The sequence below is a fragment of the Solanum stenotomum genome, chromosome 2 (assembly GCF_019186545.1).
Source record: "Solanum stenotomum isolate F172 chromosome 2, ASM1918654v1, whole genome shotgun sequence".
NCBI classification, from domain to species: Eukaryota; Viridiplantae; Streptophyta; class Magnoliopsida; order Solanales; family Solanaceae; genus Solanum; species Solanum stenotomum.
This window is the reverse complement of record NC_064283.1, coordinates 13,137,740-13,165,208: the sequence shown is the minus strand read 5'-3', so window position 1 is coordinate 13,165,208 and position 27,469 is coordinate 13,137,740. Positions and strand designations below refer to the sequence as shown.

The 27,469-nt window shown below is 32.2% G+C and overlaps 1 protein-coding gene across 2 annotated transcripts in view; it reads right to left on the bottom strand.

The window, feature by feature from the left end:
• The window catches only part of LOC125855646 (peroxisome biogenesis protein 1), a 33,512-nt gene extending 18,705 nt beyond the window's left edge, over positions 1 to 14,807 (bottom strand). Inside the window, exons 1-11 of one of the 2 annotated variants that reach the window (XM_049535403.1) lie at positions 14,514 to 14,807; positions 14,218 to 14,391; positions 12,603 to 12,702; positions 11,595 to 12,080; positions 10,329 to 11,051; positions 8,649 to 8,740; positions 4,183 to 4,256; positions 3,823 to 4,045; positions 3,196 to 3,289; positions 2,916 to 3,070; positions 1,339 to 1,569 (exon numbers count right to left, since the gene is read on the bottom strand). In XM_049535403.1, the coding sequence (XP_049391360.1) occupies positions 1,339 to 1,569; positions 2,916 to 3,070; positions 3,196 to 3,289; positions 3,823 to 4,045; positions 4,183 to 4,256; positions 8,649 to 8,740; positions 10,329 to 11,051; positions 11,595 to 12,080; positions 12,603 to 12,702; positions 14,218 to 14,391; positions 14,514 to 14,717 (2,556 nt within the window). In that variant the 5' untranslated portion in view covers positions 14,718 to 14,807. Of the gene's footprint in view, positions 1 to 1,338; positions 1,570 to 2,915; positions 3,071 to 3,195; positions 3,290 to 3,822; positions 4,046 to 4,182; positions 4,257 to 8,648; positions 8,741 to 10,328; positions 11,052 to 11,594; positions 12,081 to 12,602; positions 12,703 to 14,217; positions 14,392 to 14,513 lie in introns of those variants that run through there. The other variant, XM_049535404.1, reaches the window with a different exon arrangement.
• Positions 14,808 to 27,469: the final 12,662 nt, after the last annotated feature.

Genomic DNA, 27,469 nt, shown 5'->3' with positions numbered 1-27,469 from the left:
AAGATGCAGAGAGTACAAAGATAGTAAGGGCCCATTTGGACATAAATATTTTGTAGCTTTTTTTCAAAAACATGTTTGGTTGTACATTGTGTCAATTTTTCACTTCAAACTGAAGAATCTTCAAGTTTCTCAGACCACTTTCTCAAGTAAAAAAAAATCCAAATTCCCTCCCAAATCTTCAACATTTTTCAAGTGAAATATATGTCCAGACACAACTTCAACTTCCAAATACTCTTTTTCAACCCAACTTCAAATACTACTTCTCAAATATCACTCAATTCGTGTCCAAACGCTTACCAAGTACCAAAGAGAGTTTGTTAGCTCCATTACATGAAGTTCTATGCCAAACATAAGGAGATAACAAAGTCCAAAGAGATGTAAGGGGTATTTACAGGGAATAGTTTTTTATTTTCTTTTTAAGAAAGATTAACAATATTTACAGGGGTTAGATCACTCCAAGCCTCCAACTAAATAAACTACTTGAGAAGTGAGAACAAAGTCCAAAAAGTTGTCAATGGTATTTACAGGAGATAGTTCAAATATTGTAGAAGATCTGTATTGATAGATGCTAAAAGGAAGTCCACACCAATCTACTTTTTGAGGGAGTTGGAGACAATCGAAGAGGCAGCAAAATAGGAACTTTCAGTCAGGGAGAGCTCAACAAGGTCGAGACAAGATGATGGATATTCCAAGGAAGATCGAAGAAGATGAATGAAGGTTTATACCTAACCCTAACTGGCACTATGAATTCAATCCCATCTACATAGATGTTCCAAGCCACGAGATGAGGGGGGTCTCTCTTACTGTTAACCCGTTTTCCTCTGGTTGTTGGGAAGTGAGTTAAAATGATCAAAAGAAATAAATATGGAGTCTAAACCATGGATGCAAGGGCACAAAGTTTTTACCTTTAGGTTTATATCTCATCATATCAGAAACAAAATGACTTTGTAAAAACTTTTTAAGTACACTTCCTTTCTTTCTCATCTCCAGCATATAATTTAAAATTTCCAAATCCAATACCTTCATTCAGAACAATTTTTACTCAATCAATTAAAAGGTTATACAAAAAATTTATTAGAACCCAAAGTTTTGAAAGAAAAAGAAAGATACAATTTAACCTCCCATGTGTCAAATTAATGCTGGTAAAGCAAGTAAAGCAGAAGAAAACATAAAAGGGGAACAGAAATCGAAGTCGACGCATAGACATCAAATAAAGAACTAATTGATTACAATTACGTCAATGTCACGTAGAATGAACAACTATGACATTAATTAGTTTACCAATAAAGGATATACAACCACAAAAAAAAAGATGAAAAGAAGAAAATAAACATTTACCTCTATAATAGCATTCCGGATGTCATTAAGACCTCCAACATCCTCCCAGCCAGACCGGCCACCATCAGCAGCAGGTTTAGTGATGTCACGCATAGCCACTGGAACAAACTCATGCATGGCACGCAGGAAATCATCCTTAAACAAAACAGGTTTTTCCTGACTGCCAACAGCCAAATCACTAGACAAAAACCGGGCAGTTGCAGCATGAACAGACCTATCAACCAGTATTTCCTGAAATAAAATAAAGCCCAGCATAAATGCAAATGTACCTCTGATAGCTAAAGAATGGAAATCAAAAACTCCATCAAATTATGGCCAGAACACGAAGAACAAAGCTGCACATGAACACTATATTTTGGACTCACAACTTCAATGAAATACAATTTTAAGACATTAATCATCGAGATATATGATACAACCTGAAAATGGACAATATTAAAACTTTCAGTTCAGAAGCTACAATACAGTTTATGAAGTACAAATAGTTCATTGTGAAGGGATGTTGTAGAATGGTAAGGGTTCCACTACCCTTAACTAGAGGTCTCAGCTTCAAGCCCTAGGGATGGAGTCTCCTTTGAGAGGGTCATAGGAAGCCCTAAAGAACCCCAAAGTGGGTTTTCTATGGTGTCAGTTCCAATTAGTCAGGCCAGTGGGTTCAGAGTACCAGATGGAACAAATACTTCATTCTGATTGACATGCTTGTCTATATGACTTTCTTCTGGATGACTATTGCTGTTTCAACAGTGGATAGAAAGATGCTGATTCTCAGTCCAAGAGTGAGTAGGAGTATTAGAAAACCAAATCAAGTACATGGTTTAACAAAATATTGATAATATGTAGTCCAACTGTTAGCTACCCACAAAAAGAAATAATTCACCAACCACATAATAATTCATTCTTGCACAGAAAAGGTAAGCTACTTCGTGACCTCCCAAAATATAAATTCATGTTGTACATGGGGAAGGAATATTAGGGCTCGGCCATGTTAATCAGTAAATAGATGGTATATCCCAACTAAACAAAAGACAAGCAGTAAAAGATATGGTTATAGTAGCTCACGAATTCATCCTTCTAATCGAGAAAAAAACCTCTCGTTCCATTTTTTCCTGGATAGACAAGAAGTACTTGTCTATTACTGGCCATCTCTCAATTAGATAGCCTTGCATGGTCCTAAATTAAGAGGAAATTGTTGTCTGTAAGTACCAGATGAAGTGCTCTCTTCAATAAAAAAGAATAGCTCCCAGTTCTACTGTCATGCCCATTCACGAGGGGAATTCCTAGAATAAATTACTTCAACATCTTTTGATAAGGAAAAAAAATGTTGAATTAATTTATTTTACTTCAACATTATTCCTTAGTTCTCTGTTTGCAGAAGGCAGGAAGTTTGGAGTTTGGACATCTAAGCTAAATTTGTGATTCTCCTGCACATACTTCAATTGGAAGGAAAATGAGGAAGGACAGATTTATGCATTCCAGATCAAATTAAAAGCTAATCATATGCAGCTGAGGTAGCAGCAAGCATTCATAGAGAAGTGTTGTAATCAGTTATTAACAAAACTTAGAGCTGAACTAAGTACCAGATCATATGCGTCATATCCATCACACTTGGAGGCTATATCCAGCAAGGTGTCATCAGAACATTGCAAAGAACGCTTCTGAATGATATGTTTTAGCAAGGCACCACGCTCTGTGGTAGCAGGTGCAGACAATTTAACATGAAAGTCAAACCTCCCTGATCATAATAATTCAATACATTAGGATTAAGAATAAAGTGTTGAGATAATAAAGCTAGAGGAAGACAGTTTAAACTGTCATAAGCAACAAAACTGATTTCTCCATGAATGATGATGAACTAACCAGAAGAGGTCAAGTTCTGTGGTAAATTAGTCAGAGACTGTGCACAAGCAATAAATGCAACTGGGCCAATCCCACACGTGTTCCTCCGCTTTTCCTATTTAACATACAGAAACAGATTTATCACTTAACAGGATCTGTGATGAAATTACTCACGAGCCCAAGACCTAACTGACGTTGCAAATAATATTGCAAACCTTGAATGTTCTTGGCGAAAAGTTATCAATGCACAGAGGTTGATTTTTAATAATGGTGGTATTTGGGTTAGCTTGTGTGTACCTGGACTATTCCATCAACTTCTAGAATATGAGAATTTTCTAGGTTTGTCTAAGTTCACAGAAAAAAAAATATATGGGAAGGAAGCTAAGTAGCATCATGACTGTACTGCTTCAGAATCCTATATGTTCTCATCAGTTGTGTTATTCCTACCTCATTCAGAAGCAACTATATCTTCCGCCAATTTTTGGGAAAGCGGAACTGAGTTGGTGGAGATTCTAAGATGAAAACAAAAATCAAGCTGACAATGGAAATTCTGAAATCCTAGCTCGTTTAGACCCAAACACCATCGAACACATCATGCCTCAGATAAATATTAAAGTAGCTCCCTGCACAGGGTCAAACAAGTCTCACCTCATATTCATCCATAATATCAGCAAAATATTCTGCAAGCACTGCTGATGAGGATGAAGGTTGAGAAGCCTCAGATTCAGAGGAAGCTGCCACAATGCTATCAAGATCATCAAACACCACAACAGAAGGTGCATGATCCAAAGCATCAGCAACATAGCTCAATAAAGTTTGACGAATGGCTGAAGGCTTTTCCAAAGCAAGCTTAGAACAAGATAAGAATATTCTGCAGAAAGAAACAAGAGTCAGGCTTCGTCCCTTGGTACAAAATCATTAACGTTCAAACTGAAGCTTCAAAATGGAGTAAAGCTGATGTCCAACAGAAAACAAAGGTTTAGTGGGATTGACGAAACAAATCCTTACATATGGGCCAAGATGTCCTCACTTTCTTCAGCAAATTTAGCAGCAACTGTAGCTAATAATGTTTTCCCCGAACCCTAAAATCAGAAGAATGTCCAATTTGGGTTCATTAAACAGTTTTTAATAATATTGTAAGATTCACATTAGTCAGGGTCAAAATCATACTAAAACTAACCTAGATAAAAATAGAGATAGGAATTACACTTATCCACTTACATCTCATACATTACACAAATTACACTTCTATGCATTTGCTCCATTCGGGATCCATAAGTTCAAGGACATATCCTAAAGGATACCATTACTATAAAGGAAATTCAGCACTTTGTGACCATACACTTCCTTACTACACATCCCTTTCAAAATTGTTTTAGTCAGTGTGTATCAGCAACGATAATATACAAAAGATTATACCTCAATGTGCAGTTGCAAACTATCTTTAAAGGACAAATGATATCTATAATAAGTTTTGCTTTTTGATACTTGGTTTCATCCTTTAAGATGGTAAAGGAGTGAGATAAAAAACTTAAAAAGCAATAGTTCTCAATTAACGATTAACTTAATTCGGGACTTCTTAGTAGCATCACCAAGGACATGTACGATTTAGTCTACGCTTAAGTAGTCTGAGAAACTCAACCAATCGGCATTTAGTGGAGCTACTGACCAAATAAGAGTTTCCTAGCTAGCATCTTTTCTTTTCTTTTTTCATTAAGGCCAAACAAGAAGTTAAAAGCCTAATTAATTGCATTTAAATTAGAAAAATAGACCAAGCTCACACGTAGATTTAAAAACTTTTTTATTAAGGACCAAGCTGGCATGTAGATTGAAAGCCTATGATAAATCAAATTTGAAAGTTAATAATACAAGAGACACCAACCGTTTCTTCCCTTCTTGTGAAAAGACTAGTAAAGCCTTTTGTAAAACTTTTTTAAAAAAATTGAACCTGTTTGTCTCTAAATGAGTAGACTAAGTGTATTATTCTAAAACAAAAAATGATTTTCAATAAACATGGTCTCCTCAAATTCTGAATCTCAAAATCTTTTATTTCTGATAAGTAAGAGAGAATTTTATTCATCAATTTGGAATGCACTAAACAGGTGTTGACATGTATGTAGTGAGCATTGTTACAAAAAAGATGCTGTAGATTCTCCTACAGCTTCTCAAGAGTGTGAAGTAACTCAAATTTATTAAAAAAGCTAACAAGTACACTTTCAATTTTGTTAGGGAAGTGTATCTATGTTGTAAACAAGTGCTGCAGACTTGCAGCTACTTCATTCTCAAAACACCAGCTTGTTTTCCATTCTAAATCACCCATAAAATACAAGGCAGAATTCTGGTCCATATGCCTTTATGCTGTCTTTCCCCCTTCTTTTCCATCCAGCATATAATAGCTTCCTATAAGCTGCTTCACATCACTATTTACATTTACCAAGGAACATCTGTCATAGCTGAGATGCTACAGTCACACTCTTGCATCTATTATATCCCAGGGAGCCAGATTTCAGATGAGTGCTATCTCTTAGTCAGCTTCCTCAAGAGAGTGGAAGCCATTCCGGTTCCTTCTTAAAATCCTAGCATTTTATGGTTCAGAATATTTTTCTTTTTTTTTTTTTTTTTGGCTTCTTCCTAAATTTCTATGTTCACTGGTCAAGAAGAAAAATAAGACATAAGCATAAACTGTCCCCTTTAATAAGTCAACTCTACTAATGGTCCCTGCATTGGGCCACTGGATCTTGTGGGCTCCAGTGGTCCCTGCATTGTCTTCTTTTACTTGTATCGTCCCTACATTGTGGGCCACCGGATCTTGCAGGCTCCACAAATCTAATGGTCCAAAATTGCAGGGACCAAGTTAAACTGGGGTCATTGGAAGAATGCTCAAGACAATCAAAGCATGTAAGGAATATTCTATAGCATGTGTACATATAGTAGGTAGCTTGATTTACTCCTAACTTGATCTGTTCTAGAACTCCTAGCTTGATTAGGTATTGATTTGTATTGATTTCCTTTGCTTTTTAGGACATGACATGTATACTTAGCTATTTAAACTCCAATGGCTTGTCGGAATAATCAAGCAGAGTTCTCTCTCAAACTCGTGTCTTCTCACATGGTATCAGAGCTTTCTTTAGTGAGAAAACAAGAATAATAAGAGAACAAAATTGCTGAGAAATTTTTTTCCAGCAAAACCTGTTCCGCGACTCTGACACTCTCAAGGGTATTGTGCATACACCATTACCACCATTACGATCGGAATCCTCGCGGTTTGTGGTGTTTTTCAGCCACTTTTCCGGCAGATTTTTTTCCAGTAACTTTTTCCAGCGAGACAGCAAGCAGTTCTCAGTATTCCAGATCTATTCTTCAGGTTTTTTCCCCAGAATTTACTTTATTTTTGGACAGTAATAGATCTGTTTTTCATGTCTCTCGGATCCGATATGTTTAGCACTAAATCTGTGAGTTCCAGCAACCTAAACCATGGCATCACCACAGAACCTTTGACGGGTAGTGCAAACTATTTATCTTGGTCCTCCTCTATTCAATTATGGTGCAAGGGACAAGGTGCTCAGGATCACTAGGTTACACTGGCCAAGGATAGTACTAAAAAGGATAGGGATGAATGGGAGAAGATTGATGCTCAATTGTGTAGTCTGATATGGAAATTATTGATTCAAAGTTGATGCAAATTGTTTCGACCATTCAAAACTTGCTTCTTAGTTTGGGAAAAGGCTCGTAGGCTATACACAAATGACATATACCGCTTTTTATAATGTGACTTCTCGATTGACTAACCTTAAAAAGCAAGACTCAGATATGTCAACTTATCTTGGACAGGTTCATGCGGTTATGGAAGAATTTAATGAGTTAATGCCCGCTACTCCAAGTATTGAAAAGCAATGGAGCAGCGTCACATAAGATGTTTCTAGTTGTTACACTTGTTGGACTTCCATCTAATCTTGACACAGTGAAAGATCAAATTTTGGCTAGCTCTACTGTTCCTGTTGTGGATGACTTGTATGCTTGATTGTTACGACTAGCTGCACCACCTATGAGGTCTAGTCATCTGGTACCACCTGCAAATTCTTCTATCCTAGCATCTCAGACTGCATTTCAGAGAAAATCGACATGGAGGCCGGTATGGGAAACAACGCCAAGATGTGCCTATTGTAACAAATTGGGTCATACCCGTGATGCGTGCTACTCTCTACATGGTAAACCAAAGAATGCTCATGTTGCTCAAACTGAATACACTGGTGATCCCACCAATCAATTGTTCTCTTTGTCTAAGGTAATACAATGACTTTCTCCGGTATCAGGCGAGTAAGCAGACATCTTCATCAATAGCTTTTGTTGCCCAAGTTAGTAATCATGTTAATCACGCTGATTTTTTTATTAAAATCATGTTGCTTGTATCCCACAGTCCACCACACTTGGCCCTTGGGTTATGGACTCAGGTGATTCTAACCTCATTTTTGGTAACAATCTTTATTGTCCAATATTACTTACTCTCAGTCCCTTCCCACTGTTACATTAGCAGATGGTTCCCAGACCATGGCAGCCGGAGTCAGTCAAGCCAATTCCTTACCTTCCTTGACTCTAAATAATGTTCTTTGTCCCTGGTTGTCCCCTTTAGCCTCTTCTCAATAAGTCGTTTGGCTAAGGCTTTAAATTGTTTCGTCTCATTTTTTAGTGACTTCTTTGTCATACAGGACCTCAGTATGAGAAGGATGATTGGTGAAGGGCATAAGTTAGATGGACTTTATCATCTCAATTCTCACAAATCCACTGTAGTTTGTTCGTTCTCGGAGTCTCCAAATTTAATCCACAAAAGATCGGGACACCCTAGGTTATCCAAACTTCAAAAGATGGTACCTAGCTTGTCCAAATTGTCTAAGCTAGATTGTGGGCCAGGTCAATTGGGGAAGTACACCTGAGCTACTTTTTCATGTAGTCCTAATAATCGTGCAGAGTCTCTTTCTCATTTAGTTCATTATGATATTTGGGGTCCTAGTAGAGTCAGTTCTACATTGAGTTTTAAAGTATTTTGTTACTTTCATTGATGATTACTCAGGGTGCACCTGGATGTTCTTAATGAAAGATCGTTCTAAATTATTTTCCATATTTCAAACTTTTTGTGCTGAAATAAAAAAAAACAGTTTGGTGTTTCTATTCACACTTTTCGTAGTGATAATGCACGTGAATATTTATCATCTCAATAGTGTAAGGAAGTACAGCTTGTTCTTCTCCCTTTCTTTCTCCTTCGACTTAGAAGGCATGAAATAAATTAGTTAATATTTCCTAGACTATTCCATCTCCTGAGGAATCAAACATTATACCATCAGAGAGGGAAAACACAAAACAATATAAAAGTAGCTTGTAAACCATCTAATCAGTACAATTTCAAGCTTCTTCAGAGATTTCAACATCCTAATATTCAGCGCATACACATCAAAAGGAACTAGAAAAAAGGAACTCACAGAAGGACCATGGATTAGGATATGTCCTGGCAGCGGAAAATCATAAGCACTGGACAACATCCAAGATGAAGAAGATAACAATACTACCAACCCTGCAAAGCGATGATAGCATTCAGTCAAGGTGAAAAAATAGTACTTGTCTGATTAAAAAAAGAAATTTGTCCAGTCTTCTTGTAACAGTTTTTTGGAGGTGGCCAGCATAGCCCTTAATGCTGAGGAATACAAAAAGTTAACAGTTTCAAAAAAAAAAAGAAATTTGTCCAGTCACAAAATTAACTTGGCAGACAACGAGAAATAAATGAATATGCAACTCTCTGTGACATACTACAGACTTGCATAACAAAAATATCGTTCACAATATTTTCCATAAAAGCTGAAACCTTTCAAGATCTTCACTGATGTCGCTGGGTTTGCTTACTTAGACTCTCAGCTTCTAATTGCAAAAAGTACTATTCCATCCCTTTATCCTACCAACCACATGTTGGCTTTATGCAGATTTATTTCTCCATCAACTAGCATGAATAGGAATTCGAAAACCAAGATTGCTAAAAGCATCAGAAACAAACAAACACCAAAAATTGCACACTGCATTCTTTTATTCCAGCATCTGGCAATTCATGCTCTCCCATTTGGTAAATTTCGTAGCTTAAATACTTATTCCATTTCCCAATGATCCAAACCTAGTCCTTTTATCATACATAGCATGTGACAGCCATCTGCGTTATTGAAGAATGAAACGTGGAAACAATAAGAAAGCTCTACCTCTCCATCTGACATGAAAGCAACCTTCAACTATCACCCAAGTCCCAATGTTGAATAACCAAGATCTTTCACCACTCCAAAATTTCTTTTCCCAGGTCTGCCACTAGTGGTCGCTGCTTCCCTCTCTTCATATGCCTACCCCTTCCCTTTCCACATCAACTGTTCACAGTATCAATCTCTTCACTGCCCTCCAACTTATTCCTTCCCTTTTTTTTGTTGCTGACAAGGTAATGTAATTTATAAAAAGTCAGTACCACAAAGGTACAGAGGTACAGAGAATAGTACAATTAACAGCGGATTTATATAAATCATTTATGACCCCATACTATCGAAAGAGTATAAAAATTGTGTGATACTATCTAACATACAACCCTTACACCACAAGTATAAATTTTGTTAACGCCTATGTTTTACAAAAGATATATTGTCTTTCTATCGTAACATATTTTGTTTCTCTCTAGCCAAAACAGTCCAGAATATACAAAAAGGAACAGTCTTCTATATCATCTTAAGTCTTTCATCAATCCGCCGATCCTGCCAGCATTATAGTAGACTCTTAATATCTCCTGGCATATCCCTTCCTTTTTCCCTTTGTGTGCTGGCCCCTACTCTTACCGAACATACTCCAGCTTATCAAGCCTTACATAGAGCAGAAACCTTTTTCAATGTACTAAGTCTCTGATGCATGTTGTATTTCGGAAATGTAAGCATACCTTTCTCATACAACTTTACCAAAACCTTAATGATGGAATGTATCATCATTTACACAGGCAAATATAGAAAAGAGTGTCCTTGAAGAACAGAAGAAAGAAGAGTGGAAAATTTGCAGGTGAAAGGCTCATCATACATCCGAATGCATTTAGAGTTAGGTTCAGATCCTAAAATGTATTAACGCAAATAAAATGAGGAAATACCTACTATTAATCACATCAGGTGCAGCTGTCCCCATCCAGTCTAATGAAGAAGTTGTAAGACTGGTGCTTTTAGCAAATAATTTCTCTCTGACAGTCCTAATGGAAAGACCGTTGCCCAGTTGAAGCTTTCCAAGCCAAGGTTCGAAGCTTTTTGGGTTGGTAGTCAACTTGCTTCCTTCATCGAATGCAACTTCATAAGCATCAATCGTTTCATCACGTAATGAGTCATCAGTAGTTGACAACACATACATGGCATCTAGTGATGTTTCTCCACCATTCATTGTTTGGCCACCATGTTTTATGGATCTGCTGTCTTTCGCTTTGAAGTGAAGCAAAGTTGTGTTCCCTAAAATCAACGATTTCACTTCCACTCCGGCCTTGATCGTGACAGCATGTAGTTGTGCAAGGCACCATCTATGCAAAATAGCTGCAATATCCTTTTTGAGATCAGACTTGATGCTCGTTTCTTTGTCTTCCTTGCTAGATTCACAAGAAAAGGCTGCGGCAATTTTCTCATGGATTGACCAATCACTAGTACCCATCTCAATGTCTGAATTGGTTCTGAAAAGTGTTGTTAATGTTTTATTATAATTATTCTTGCCCAAAGCCTCAGAACTATTTTCTTCAGAAACCCCAGTCTCCTGGAATATCTTGAATTCACAAGGTGAAAGCGAAACTAGAGGAATCTCTTTCTTCAACTTGACATTGAATCTCTTCACATATACACCTGGAAACAGAGTAACTCTTTTTAGGATTGCAGTAGGCAAATGGAGTTGAAGTAATTGCAAGCAAACCAACTTAATCTTCATGCAATACTGGACATCATCACAGAAGAAACATTTTAGTCCGAAATATGTCAATCGTAATTTACATACATCAAAAGGTAACCTTCAGAAAGCTCCTTTTTTAATGACTTGGCTAAAGATTTCAAACGCAATAATGTCTGCAAAGACTTTTTGAGGTTCTACTATTACTTTTCTGACCGGAGGGGTTTTTAAAGAGTGGCTGTTAGAAGGTTGGACAATAAGTAACATTCTTTAATCAATGAATCAACTGACAAAATGAATGTGATGTTCCCTATTTTTCTGTTTCTATGAAAATTAGATCACAAAGAATAAAATAGTGGTATATGACAAAACAAAATAATAAGAAATGAAAATAGACGTGGCTTGTTTCCTGAATACCAACAAGTGTAATTACTTGAACTGCCTAGATAACACCAGCTTTTCTGCAGTTGGTGCATCAATTTAATTCTGAAAGAAAAACCTACATGAGTGTAACTCTGCTCTCAAATAAAGCCGAATAGACCGAGGAAGCATGATATGTCCTTTAGCCACTGATTCTGAAAATATTAGACGAGCCATTGCTTGATGGATATTGTGCTTGTCAGGTAGAACTCCTACATTGCCTTCCTTTAAAGTTACACTACTTTTCCCTGTACGGCTATCTGTCTCATGGTTCTTCTTGGTTTCTCTGGGAAGCAATCTGGGAATTATTACCACAGTCTGAAGAGGTTCAAAAGAGTATATACTGGCCGTCTCAGGATGAATGAAGATAGCAGAAGTCAAAACCACTCTCATCTCGACTCCATCAGCCTCGTATTTGTGAATACATTGATCATCAGTATCTTGGACTCTCAATAGTGCCTTTGAGACTGAAAGCTCATCGTCTTGCATCATGGATTCCTCACCCGAACTAATATTTCTTTTGCGCCTTTTTGGAGCAACAGCAACTTCAGTTCCAGGGACAAGTTGTACTGATAACAACCAGGCAAGTCAGATATTCACGATTTTAAAGTTTTAAAATACAGATTAAGCACATGAAAAGAACATTTTATATGTCCTACCACCGTTGACCTCATTTGCCACCAAAATGAAGTTAAAAGGAAGAGGTAAAAAATCAAACAAGCATATTGCAAATATGCAGCATTTATTAAAATTTCACACACCATAATCTTCTTTCCCTCCTTAAATAACAATTTGGTAATTGATAATGAAGGCATCAAGAAGCCTTAATCCACGATCTTGGTAAATGACAGTCCCAGGTAATAGATACCAGCAATTATCTTCTCTTCCTAGTAAGTAATACAAGGATTTAGGCAACATTGTCAGAGAATACATGAAAGAGTTAAACTCCACGACATGCATCTTCTCTTCAGAAACTTTATATTACAGTTGGGCAAGCTTTTAAGGAAATTGACCAAATTTCTATCTAGAAATAGACTACAATTATAAGCAGTAAATGACATCCATCAACCAATGAATTAACATCCTCTTACCTACCGGTGTCAGCGGAAAGGTTGAAACAACTTTGAATGTGATAATTGTTTGCCCATGCAGCCACAAAGGAAATCGCATTGCTCCATAGACAATCGCAACCTGTATAAAATATAAAATGGTTGAATATTGGTCAACTTCAAGAAAAAAATATCATTCCCTGGGTTTCAAGTTAAATATTTTGTTTGATTTTACACTGTTCTGTTTTTACTTTACACTGTTCTTGAAAGAAAAGTATAGACGGAATAGTATACTAACTTTAATTTGAACACGGATTACCTTCCAATAAGTGGGTTTCTAGGTCGAGGTGATAAATTATTTTTCCTGATTTAATAAGTGGAGCGAACTGAAAGTGCGGAACGAGTAAAAACATGTCAATATATATAATATGTGGTAATATGTTCAAATTACTTTTTTGTTCTTTTAACAACTGTGAAACTCGGGCCAACGTTCTCACCTGGACTCCTACACTTGGTACCTACTACCTCCCATCAACACACACACTATGTGGCTCTGTATTAACACACAGATAATTCTAGATATTAGGTAGGATCTGAAACAATCTCAAGCATTCCCTCCCACAAATTGACAAAACAATATAGATGCACATGCGTATTCTACTTTAAATTTTAAGTACTTTCTGGCAGAATTTCTGAGCAGTAAACCAAAAACTCAGAGCAAAGAGAAAGGATGCCATTCAGCAACCAATGGTATGATTCTTTTTCTCTGGCAGCACAAGGTTGACTTAAGTATCCAAAGAATCACACCCCACTTCACTGTCACACAGCAGGTCGATCTTTCATAAATTCAACTATAAACAAGATTTATAAAAAAGAAGTTTGATCAATAGCCTTGACTTCTCGGGGCGAATGGCATCTGTTGCCTTAAGCTAACAAAATCCCATAAAGCATCTGTTCATCTTTGCTTGTTTATCTTAGTAATGTCCATAGGTCACAAAATTAATATTTTATTAAATCTTTTAATTTTTGATAACCGTGGTGTCTGGTCTAGCTTTCTTGCACTCAAATATTTCTTAAAAACTGTATGAATTGAGATTTATTTATGTATCAGACTGAAACAAAGATAGAAACTTGTCAGACTACTGCAAGAAATCAGCCAAGAAACATGGACGAAGTATACAAATAAACATATTGGCGTGCAGTACATCACTCTTGCACTTTTTTCACCCTCTTACTGCCCCATCCCTACCTTCCCCATCCATGCAGACTACAAATCCCATTAGGGTGGTTGTTCCAACTGTAATTGAAATTTCTTTTTTCTTTTTTTTCTTTTCTTTAGGGGAATAAGCAGTTCGCTAGAATATCCCCTGGCTCCAACACTAATGTTATTGTCTTATGCATTGCCATCCTTATGAAATTTTAAGTGATCAAGGGTAAAGTTCACATGAAAGATCATACCCTGGTAGTTTCTTATCCATTCCATTTTGGTCCTAACCATTTATAACCAAAAACTACAGCAAAACCTTTAAAGATTAAAACAAATGGATATACGAGTTCGAGGAAAAACTATTCTTTGATAACAAACATCAAGGAAAAACTTAAAACAAGAAAAACAACAAACTCTCTCTCAGTAACACATACTAATAGCATTAAGCACCTGCTTTAAGATAGCTTGCTCTGCATGCTCAGCATTAAGCTCCAAAACTTCCCAATCATCTTCAGTATCTGGCTCTATGGTAACCATAGTAGCTTTAGGCAAATTGGACACTACTTTTACTTGAACTACAGTACGATCCGACAATCCAATACACTCCGCATATTGCTTCGCAATCTACATCCACACAAAACGAAAATTTAAAAATGAACACTGTAGTCTGTACAGTTACCAAAGTTTGTCTAATCATTCTACCGCCTTCTAACAGAGTTTCTAAACGGAGAAATTGAAGTGCGAACCTGAATTGAATTAGGAAATGGATTGGATGAAGCGGAACCGGACCAAGCTAGGCGCCAGAGATTGTTGCCGGAGCGGAGTTCGAGGGCTAGAACAGGAGGAAGGTAACCGGAAGCAGTGGTGGATTCGAGAGTCTGGAGTAATGTCACTGGTAGCGATACAAAGCAGCTCTCAATTCCGGCGACAACTCTCACCTCCAACTCCATTTTTTCAGATGATTTTGGAGTGTGAGATGGATGAATTGTTTCTCTTTTAGATGAGGCAGAACAGAACGAGACTGATTGCTGACTAAAATGTTGCTTTTCCCGAGGGACTCCTAATCATTGAATATGGTAGGTTATTAGACCCGACCCGAATAAAATGTGATGGGTAAGTGGGTCACTATCCTTATCCCGTGATTTGGGATATAATTAATTAGGTAGGTAATCTCGATATATTATTTTTTATTACTTTAAAATGATCGAGATTATTACGATAATAATTAATTTCATAATATATTCTAAAGGATAAATAGTTATTTTAGTTTTTATGTTACTGAGTAATTGTAGTTTCCGTTTTTGTATTATTTTACTAAATATTTTAAATCTTCAATTAAAATAAACGTATGATTTTGATCCTTAAAATTAATAAATGTTGAAATTTCAATAAAGCTTATAATTTTATATGTATAATAATAAAAAAAAATAACAGAAGTTTCATTTCGTCAGCAAGATAATTATGGTTAATAACTTGACATGTTGTTTTGCAATATAAAATTTTCATTTGAGAGTTAAATTGAGAGTGTCATTGTAGTATCTCGAGCCTCATGAATAAAGAAGGTTGTTGGCCAAAGATATAAGTCGTTTGGTAGAGTGTATTAAAAAATATAATGCATGTATTAGGTGTATGTATTAGTAGTACCTTGTTTGGTACACTTTTTCTTGCCATGTATAACATTAGTTATACACTCTATTGTGTATTAAGTTGTGTATTACTAATACCAAGTAATTCTAGGTATTAGTAATACATAACATTTAACACTTGCATTAGATTAAATAATTACAAAACTAGCCTCAAAGCCTTTTTAAAATATTTCCTAACATTTTCTCTTCTTTTCATTTTCTTTCTTGTCATATGTTTTTATTTTTATTTTTATTTGTTTTTCAATGTGTTTTAATTTGTTGGTGTTTTAATAGACTTTATGGCCTCTTAAGTATCTCTTTTTTTAAAAAAAATCTAATTTCAACATAATTTAATAAAAAAAATTACTATTATGGCGATAAATTTGATAAAAGAATTATTTGCCAACTTTTCACAAAAATATTTTGACTCAAATAGTACAGCTATTTAATATTATTTTTGAAAAAAAAGAAGAAAAAGAGGAGTTAATGATGTTTTAGCAAAGAACTTTGTTGCAAGGAAGTGTAAAATAAATAAAGTGTGAAGGGTATTTTTGTAACACATATATTTTTAAATAGAAACTATGCAAGATTTGTTATTTCTAATACATCAAACCAAACAGTGTGTAAGAAATAATGTTTGCATAACGTAACTTCAAGCATTACTAATGCAAGCACTACTAATGTAAGCATTACTAATGCACCCTATTTTGCATTATTCTTATACACTCTACCAAATGAAGTGAATTGTGCTTGGTGATTAGAGGCATAGCTATATGCAGTGAAGAGTGATCGGTTGAGCATCACTTTTTAACAAATTATATTATATGTAGAAAAAATTAAGTATATAGAATAAAAAAATTATTTTTCATATGTATATTTGAAATTTTAAGTACTTGTTGAAATTTCTACTTTAATTTTGTCACTGTAATCATATGGTATATTTAGCAACTTCAAGCTATCTTTCAATATTTTTCTTTTCTTTAACAGTGGTAACAACTCTTAATTGTGAACTATTTCATGGAAGGATACTAATATATTATTCGTGACGGTGATCTTGTTAGTGAAGAAGGGCGTTATATTTTTTGTTTTAAGTTTATAATCTCGTTACATTTTTAACTTTCATTAACCTTAAGAATGAAAATTATATGTTTAATTTAATTAAGCATTTAAAATGATAAGTGCTATAATACATTGATCAAAATTATACTTACTCATTAACTTAAGAACTAAAATCATTATTTGCCCTATTCTTAAATATTAACTATTGTAGCAAATGATTGAAAGAGCTCATCATAATAATTGACTGAGAAAAAACTAAAACAGAATCATGATAATTGACGTGTACTAAATATTTCATTCAAATTTTTTTTAAGTTCGTACAATTATCTATATTTATATGTGACAAAAAAAATTGGTTAATTACGTACTTCTGTATAGTAGTGTAAAATATCACCTATTTAGTTTTAGTAATTATTATACATAGAAACAACAATAAAGTAGGCTGTGTATTTTTTTTTAAAATACTGGGGTAGGGGAAGGAGAAATTGAGAGGAAATTACAATACAAGAAATCAAACTCTCATCAAGGTAGCCACCCAATTAAGCTATCAAAATTTTCCAAGGTCGGATACAGACGAGGTAAATTTAAATATATGTGGACGAATGAATTCAAAAAAATGTGGAGCAGTATGGGGTAGAAAATCTCATTTTTACTCAGCTTTTGGCCTACAATTAAAAAAAGTGCACATTACACGAGTTAACATATAATTGGTGTAATTTTTTTCTTTTATTTTGTTATTATTGTTGTTGTTGTTATTACTACTACTATGGTTGTTATTGTTATTGCTTTTAAAGAAATACTACGTACTGAACTATTTCTATTGTTTTTATTGTTATTATTATTGTTGTAGTTATTTTTATTGTTATTATAATATCCTATTTTTTGTTTTATTTACTACTTAAATAGATTTTATAACATCCGAAAGTATAAATTTATGAAAAACTAAGAGTGCATTTAGAACTCTCCGGACATGAATTTCTACTTTTAAGTTAATTTTTTTAAAAAAATAAATTAAATTTAAAATTGTCAAGTGGCTTTTCAATAGCGTGCCACTTCGCTTAATCTCATTTCAAACTATTCTCCTTTATAAAGCTAACTAGGTAACTCGACCGTGCTACGCGCGGTTATCAAATGTTTTATTTATGATGTATACTATATTTATTATCAAAAATTAAAGATCTGCAAATACTAATGACCTATCGATAAAAAAACAATATAAGAGTGTTATGCATGAATATAAATTTGTCTTATTAGCACGTATAAGATAATTTTTTTTATTTTTAACTACTTGAAAATAAAGTAAAAGTTAAAATTTTAAATATAATACCCCTAATTTCATCGGGATGTGTCACAAATAATTGATCAAATTTATTATTTATTTTTTCTAATTATATATATATAAATCATACACAATTATATTATATAGGCCGGCCCAATTATATACATATTATACATATACATACCGTTTAAAGCTTAAGCGGCTAATTGACCAACTATCTACATTACTTCGACTCATTGAGATATTTGCTCTATTAAAACTAAACAATGTTTTCAGTAATTTATACCATGTTCGTACTTAGATATTTTAGATTTTATCACATAATTGTCTTATAGTTTAACTACACATTATGATATGATTTTAACTTGCTGATAAAACAATATTAGAAGGAAAATATGTACTGACTTTTTTGCATTATTTTGGGCTAAATTTACTGGCGAACTTGTACAAAATAATGCCTGCAATGTTACGTTGTATTGTGAGTTGTGACACCACAAATAAAATATACATATTTTTTAAAGCTTAAATTACCTAAATACATATCTTATTTTATCATAATCTCTAAAAATTCCTACCGTTTAAACAAAATTCAAAAATCTTCTCCCGGATACATCACTCTCCTCTAGCTGATACATCTCTATCTCCTTATCGGATACATCTCTCTCCTCTATGATACATCCGTCCCCTCTCAAATACATCTCTCCCCCTTCCTATCCGGTAGGGGTGTGTATCGGTTGGTTCGATTCGGTTATAAGTCTTATCGGTTCGGTTTATCGGTTTTCGGTTTTTAAATATGCTAAACCGATAACCAAACCAATAAGATATTTGTTATCGGTTTTCCATTTATCGGTTTTAGGTCTTTAACGGTTCGGTTTTCGGTTTAACCAATAAGAAAATGCTTTCAAAACAAATATATGACTTATCCAATAATTTGACGCGATACGCATACATCGAAATAATAATTCCAAACGGGACAACAAGGACCAACTTGTTGTATTTTGGTCATCACAACAAAGACTTGGTTAATTTTTTATCACCATAGTATATATGAAACGAGGTCCCTTTTATGCAATAAAGAGAATCAAATAAAACCAAATCATAGACAAAAGTCAAAACAGTAGCAAATGAGGCCATGCTTATGGTAACTAAATGAAGTTCTTACGTTATTTTAAAAAAAAACACACACACAATTTGAATTCCTGACGTTAATCAAATTGCAGATATTTACAATCGTGCAAAAGCTAATATTAGTCAATTATAAACTAACTAAAGTAAATAAGTAATACTAAAAAGTAAAACCTAAAGGTTAAATAACTAAAAGTAAAGAGGAGAGTTAATTGTTAAGTAGTGTTAATAATTGCGTAGGATTTTATATTTTAGTCTAATATACTACTAATTATATTAATATTTTTTTAATATATTATATATATGTATAACTAAAAATTAAAATAGTAAATTATTATATTCTTAATGGGTTATCGGTTAACCCAATAACCCAATATTAAAAACCAATAACGAACCGATAATCCAATATTTTTTTTTTGTAAAACCATTAAATAACCGTTATCCCAATAACCCAATAACAATAAACCAATAACACTTTTTTTGGTTCGGTTTATCGGTCAGTTCGGTTTTTGCACACCCCTACTATCCGGATGTCCTATCACCTTTCTGATACATTCATATCCCCTCTTGGATACATCTCTCCCCTATGGATCTGGTTGTTTGCTAATGTCTTCGGAAGTTCAGTGATATATCCGAAATTCATAAATTTTAAGAATTTTTTGTAATTTGGAAAAGAGTATAAAAATATGTAATTAACTCTTAAAATTATGAGATTTATGTAATTAATACTTTTTTTAAATTTGAACTATGGAATGGAAAGAAACGGAATGAATAGAAAATTTAATGAGAAAGAAGAAGATGCAGCATGTGCATATAAGTATTTGCAAATCCTCCTAAAAAATCAAACATATTGATTAAGTAAATTATTGAATTCATCGAAGAAGACTGTTTGTTAATAATAAAACTCGAGAATTTCAGTACAGTAAATTAACATATTATAATAGTAATAAAATAAGTTTATTCTTGCTTAAATTATTTTCATTCAATGCATACTCTTTTATTGAGGAATAAAGCTTGACCCAAACATAAAATACAAGAGTATGAATTTAACCAAGCAATTTTCAAACACTAAAATCAATCCTTCATATGCAGAAAGAATGAAAATAATAAAATTAACCAATTTCAATATAATAAGATAGTTTCCCATTCAACATCCATATTCAATCCTTTTTGATAATTTAGCACATCTTAATAACTATAATACTCATAAAAAAAATTTGCTTACATAAAATAATGGCAAAAAAACAATAAAGACCAAAGAGAATAAAAAAAGCAGAATAAACATTAATGATCATGAAGATTTTTAAAAAAGTTGATGCCTTGCATTTAACAAAATCCAGCAAATGATATATATTTTTGTTGATTAGTGAATTCGTGAAGATGTCTGATGACGGAACGCAAAAACTCAAAATAAGCCAATTATCAAATCGACAACATAAATGATTATCAAGACTTTTGATTTGTAAAATTTAAATACCCAGAAGAGACAAGAAGAAGAAACAAAAGTTTTCAATATGATATAGATATTATTGGTAAGAAGTTGAATAGACAAAATAATATTTAAAAAATTAATGTTCCCATAAACTTTTAACTTATGATCACCGTTACTAATTTCTACCGTTAATAAGCTTTATTATTTAGTTTCTTCAAATTAATGTGTCTTTAATAGGCACATAATAGAGAAGTTTCGGCAAATTGGGCTTTATTATTAATTGACTGTGTTTAATGTTTTGTAAATATTTTAAATAAAATTAAGTCTTTTAAAATTAGAAAAATGGCCAAAAAAATCACAAAAAAAAAAGATAAATAGGATTGAAGCTCATAGAAAGCGCCACGTCACCATTTTCTCATTCAACTTTATTATGATATATAGATGTTTTGTAACGGTATATATAATAAAATTCTCTAGTCATTACTTCTGTAACAACAAAATAAATGTAATAAAAGACTTAAAATAAAAAATCAGCAAGATAATGATAAAACTATGATTTATACTTAATTCTTAATGTTATATTAAGTTAGTAGAAATTTATCAACAAATCACATTTTGAGCATTTTATATTTGTGCTCTAAAAAAATTTGTATATGTTTTAATGAATTTTAAGAAGACATTGAATTATACACATACACATGCTAAATAAATGTGCTTCAAGCGTATAGGCTAAACAATAAAAATCATAAAAAAAGACATTAACTCAATTCATCAATCATATTTAGTTCATATCACTAAAAATAAATTTCCAAAGGCGCAATTAAGAATTTGGGTTTAAAAAGAAAATAATTGATCATAAAAATATTGAAAACTTGATTGTATGTAGAAATACATGCGTATAGATATATCAAAGTGAGAAATTGTACAGATTAAATTTGCTGAATAATTGAGATTAAAATAAATGATTTTTTTTATTACCTTGCGAAATGAACTATAATGATTCTGGAGAGACATATGATTGTTGCAAGTGTATATTGCATATGTAGAATAGCAAGAATAGAAGGTTTGAGTTGTATAATTGAATATGACAACATTAACAAAATAAATGAAAATGAAACAACAATATTAAACAAGTATAATTATAATTATTTTTGAATCTTTTGAGAATATTTATAGGCAAATGATGATTGTTGAAGATTGAACCAATTTATAACGTTAAATAAGATGGTAGTTCTAAAGGATAATGGTAAAGTTTATAACCGTAATGAAATGACATTTTTTAAAAAATTTAGAATTCAAATTTTTAATATTTAATATATATATATATATATAAAGCTGGATATAAACAATCTGATGTGGCACCTCTCTATGAGCTCCATTTCTATTTATTTTTTATCTCCTTTTTTTGACATTTTATATTTGTTTTCTATTTTTAAATTTATACTTTAAAAAACTGGAAGTGTTTTAATGCATTACAATTAATCACAACATTCCTCAAATTAATATACATTTAAGTAAATGGAAGATAAAGAGACCAACAACTTTTCATTTTCCACAACTGTTTATATTTAGCCTATAAAATAGAAACATTTGATCATCCATAAACAACAATAATAGACTCCTTCGGCTCTTCTTCTTCACGTCAATCAATTTCTGAATATCACGTTGTTTATAAAGAAAGGTTATGCAACAAGCGTACCTACTCAAAATAAAAGACTTTTTGAAAGGATGTTGCACTATTTGTTGGGGGAAAAAATCATTTGGTTGAGAAATTCCTTCGCCTCTTCTTCTTCACGTCAATCGATTTCTAGATATCACATTGTTTATCAAAAAAGGTCATGCAACAAGTGTACCTCCTCAAAATAAAAGACTTTTTGAAAGGATGTTAAACTATAATTTTTCCTATAAAGAGAAATTTGTTGGGGGAAAAATTCATTTGGTTGAGAAATTTATAAGTGTGTAGATTGTTCAAAGGACAAGAAGAATATTTGGAGAAAGAATCAATCTATTTATGGAATTCATATCAAATTAAGAGGAGAATAAGGAAGAATTATTTGGAGGAAAAATTAATATATTTGTGAAATTCATATCAAATTAGGAGGAGGATAAGGAAAAAATTATTTTCTCATTTGAAAAGAGCCAAAATTAATGCTGACATTATTTCTTTCAACTTCTTTGTTCACTAATTTCTTTCTTTTTTATTTTTTCTTAAAAGTATTTTCTATTTTATTTTTTCTTTTATGCATCTTTAGTTAAAATTAATATATAATAATTACACCATTATATATGATGTTAATTCATGAACAAATATATATATAGAGAGAGAGATATGTTTTTTTTCTAATAGGTTATATTATGTATATATAGGTGTTCTTTTTCTAATAACATATATTATGATTACTCGCATGAAATGAGTTTATTATGTAACATTAAATATCCAATATTTAGATTATTAGGATGTTGTATAAACATATTGGGGAAAAGATATCATGCAAATATATTAGTTACAAGAAAGAAACCTAAAATTTATATTATATAATACCATGATAAATGAACACGTGTGTATATATATTGAGATCCCTCCGGTACACATTTGTTCAGTAATATTCAGGGACACAATTAATTTTTGTCAAGTTTTCAAATAGTATTTAATAGTTAGGATCATTTCATTATATATGTTTACTAAAATAATTAAAAATCTTAAATGATTCAAATAAGTAAAAAAACATAGAAAGTAAACTCAAATGTTAGAATTACATTTTATTTTTGTATTTATTAATTGATAGGATTTCACTTCAAAGGAATTTGTCTTTTTTGTGTGTGTTAGATATAGTGGGTAAGTCCATTATATTTAAGGTAGTCATATTTTACCTTACTATTTTATATTTAAGGTAGTCATATTTTAATTATCTTCATCATTAATGTTATTAAATCTCTTTTCCATTTCTCAATTATCTCATCATTAATACTGTAATGACCCGGACCCGAAATGTCTTTCTTTTTACAATTTTGAATAGTCATTTAACTATAGTTAATTAATTTGCGGGTAATTTATTTATTATTAATAATAATGGGCCAAGTCTGAAATATTTAAATAGATTAGTAGGAATTATTACTTTTAATACACAATTAATTTTTAAAAAAAAAAGAAAAGAAAGAGGTGGAATAAAACTGACCTAAACGTGAGACTAAAAACAAGAAGCTGAGAAAAAAAATGGGGGAATACTCTGGCGTCGTCGCATAGGAGCAATACCTTGAGGTAATCATTTTCAAATTGATATATGTTGTAGATAATCTAATTCCTAATTAACGGAGGGTCATAGTAGTAATTATTATTATTAATATTGGAGGGATAAAGTGTAGCCTCAATGTTGAATTCAAATCATATATGTTGTTCGTGATTTAAGAAAAATAATTTGCAGGGTTATAAGTGATTGAATAATGATTAGTTAATAATTATATAGTGATTACGTGATATGTTATTAGTTAGCTTTGGAGAAGTTAATGTTAATGCATCCTTTGGCAGTATGCCAATTTCAGTGGAATATCAATATGGCATCAATGATCAATAGTTTTGGAGTAATTGTTGGACGGTGAGTGCAACTAATCATTGGTAATCCTTGGTCAAACTAAAGTGATTACAGGAAAGGTGTATGGGTGTAAATTCTACGTAGTTGTTACTATTTGATGGGTTAAGTTCATCGTAGAAATATATTTTTATAGGTATGATCTAGTTCTCGATTTTTATAGATGGGGTGAATGTAATTGAATAATAGGTGTACTGTTGTATAATATGAATACCATTAGATTTATGATATTTGGAGGAAATTAGACTTAACCCTAGGCTTGGAACTTAAGAACTTGATTTGAGGTTTGGGATGAGTTTTTGGGTCTAGGCTAAACCTATGGTAATATGGGTGTTGTTAGTTTCGAAATCTTATTGTTATTATGTACTTGAATAGATTGCATTGATTTGGAATCTCAGTGAAAAGGGAAGGCTCAAGTCTCGGAGTGATTGTTCGGTTATTTGAGGCAAGTGGATTTCTAAACCCTTGTTAAGTAAGGAATTCGTGTATTTCCTTGTAATATGTGTTTGGAGGTAATGGAACTTGGTGATGGGTTGACTTGTCCATATTGATTAATTCTAATAATGAAAAAGGGGTAATAAAAGGCAATGTGATTAATTGTTTGTGTGTGATGTATTGAGAATTGTTGGTGAAGGGCAATGGTAAGAGTACCGATGTTATAAAGGAAAAAGTTTATTACTATAGAATGCGGATTGTAATCCAGGAATGCCAAAGCATATGGGCATTAGCTGATATATTATTGACTTGATTTATTATGTGTGATTGTGTTCTTTATTGAACCGTATACTGGTGATAACTGAGGTGATTACATATCATATTGATATTTGATTGAGATGCATCATCCCTTTTATTGAAATCATATTCTGCACATGCATTGACATGAGATTGAGTATAAGTTGGGCACGTGGAGATCGTCCGTGCAAAATTTGTTTGATTTATAATAGTGCGTTGAGATCATCCGCACAGACACGTGGAGATCGTCTGTGACGGTATATGGACCTCGCGAGTCCCCCATAGGTCATGAACTCTCGATGTATTTTCGAGGAGTATCATGTATTTACAGTTGAGAGAGTACTTGGTGTTCTGAGGCATATCATTTCATGGTGTCATATTGCATTGCATCCCATGACATCCTTCATTCTTGATGATTTTGTGTTTTATTGGTAGTTGGAAAGTACTTGATATTTGATTACCTCTATTTGATGAACTTGATCTTGTATCTTGCTGATATTTGTGAATGCCTTTTTGTGGAAGTTGTGATTGATGAATGTTGAGTTTGTTGTTGAGGATATGTAATTTGTTAAAGTGATTGTTGTTGAGTTGGCTACTATGTAACGGTGAACTGTTAGGTTGGACTGGTTTTATGCAGGTTGTAGTTGTGGAGGTTCGGTTGGTGTGTAAGGAGTACCCGTATTTTATCCCCTTAGCTTGTGTTTAGAAGTTTACTTGTTGAGTACCGTGTGGTTTGGTACTCACCCCTTGCTACTACATTTTTTTTGTAGGTTACTAGCTCGGACCTTTGTGATAGTTTCTTTTCTCCTTGTCTGGGGCTTCTTGTGGAGGTTTGTGAGGTAGTTGCTTGTCATTTCAGCGGACCTTCTTTCCCCTTAATTATGATCTTGTTTTATTTTAGAAACAATGTCATTTGAAACTTGTATTTTCTTTCAACTTTGTTATAACACATTAGAGACTTGTACACGTGACAACCAGATTTTTGGGGGTATTTTTGAGTTGATTATAAAATTTCAGCATCTTATTATAATGGTTGAGTTTTAGGCTGACTTGTCTTGGTGGGATAAGACGAGTGTCATCACGTCCATTTTTGGATCGTGACAAATACTTAAATCATTCATTTTTCTTTCTTTGTGTTTTTTTTTTTAAGAATTTATTTAACTTAAGGAATTAGGTATTATAACTTTATATGCGTTTTATTTTACTTTTTTTTATCAGAATTTAATTTATCATTTTAATTTTTTTAGATCATTTCTTCGGCTAAAAATCTATATCTGTATATAATACTAAAGTTAAATGATAAAAAAAGTAAGGTGACATGTCTTATTGGACAATATTATTATTTATCCCTTTTTCTCGGGATTTTGATTTTTTTTTAAAAAAATTTGATTAAGAAAAACTTGTATTTTTTTATGTCTTTCCTTATTAATTATTGACATTTATTACATTTCTTCAAATCTATCCCTCTTCTTCTCTTTCTTTCATCTTCCTTAAACAAAAAATGAATATAATTTCCTCATTATTGTTATTTATTTTGTTTCCTTAAAAAACATCTCTTGTCATTTTTTCTCTAAATAAAATTATCTTAATATATCCATTATTAAAATTCTTTACATAGTTATGAGTATTAAATAAGGAAGAAAATCACGTAATTATATAGAATGTTAATATCGATTGAATAATAATTTAACCATTTTCTCAAATTTTTATTTAGAATTCCTATAAAATTTCTTCACTTCATTTCTCCAATCATAAAAATAATTATTATACAATTATGGCGTTAAATTGCATTTAAATTATTATTTTACATTTTGTCTTTTCAAATTCAGTAGTTGATGATCAATTTTATCAAAACCCTCTCTCTCTTTCTTCCATCTTCTTTCAAGTAAAAAATGTAAGTTTCCTCATTTATTTCATTTCCTTAAATACCTCCTTGAATTTATTACTATCATTTTCTCCTCTCTCTTTTTTCCTCTGTGAATAAATTAAAATTGTGAATTTATATGGACACAAAATGAAGAAATATCATAAGGTATCTTAAATTTTATAATTTAATAGTTGGGGGTTATGAACATGAAAACTTAAAAATCATGGAGTTAATGATATTATTAAGAGAGGAAGTTTAGTAGATATAAGTTATAGAGGTGATACATTAAAAATAAATAAAAGGAAAATATGAAGAAGATAAAAGAAATAACTTTATATTATATAAAGATATAGATTTCTTACATCAAATAAAAAAATAAAATGAAGTGATTTAAGAAAATGATACTATAAATAACATAAACAAAAGAAAAGAAAATAAGTGATTTAAGGAAATGATATAAATAATATAAATAAAGCGTGAAAGAAGAAATTAAGAAATATATTATAAAAAAGAGAAGAGTAACATTAATAATGAAACAAAATAAATATGGCCACTTCCAACATTCTGTAAATCTCCATTTTAGGAAAAGATATTAATAGCCTTAATGACGATAGAAATTTAAAATGGCACTTTAATGTTTTGTAGAATTTTGAAGTAAAATTTTATGTCTTTTAAAATTAAAAAAGTGCCAAAAAAATCACAAAAAAGATAAATAGGATTCAAGTCTTAGAGAGCGTCACGTCATCGTTTTCATATTCAGTTTTATTATTATATATAGATTATGACTGTTTTTTTTTTGTTAACATTATGACGATTAAGTACATTCAAATTATTATTTTATATTTTATCCTTTCAAATTCACTATCCGATGATCAATTTACAGTTATATATATTATTTGTATTGTCGTTATCTAACAATAAATATAAATAATATGATACAATAAAATTTATAGAACAATTAAAACAAACATATATTTAATTAATAATATAATATAA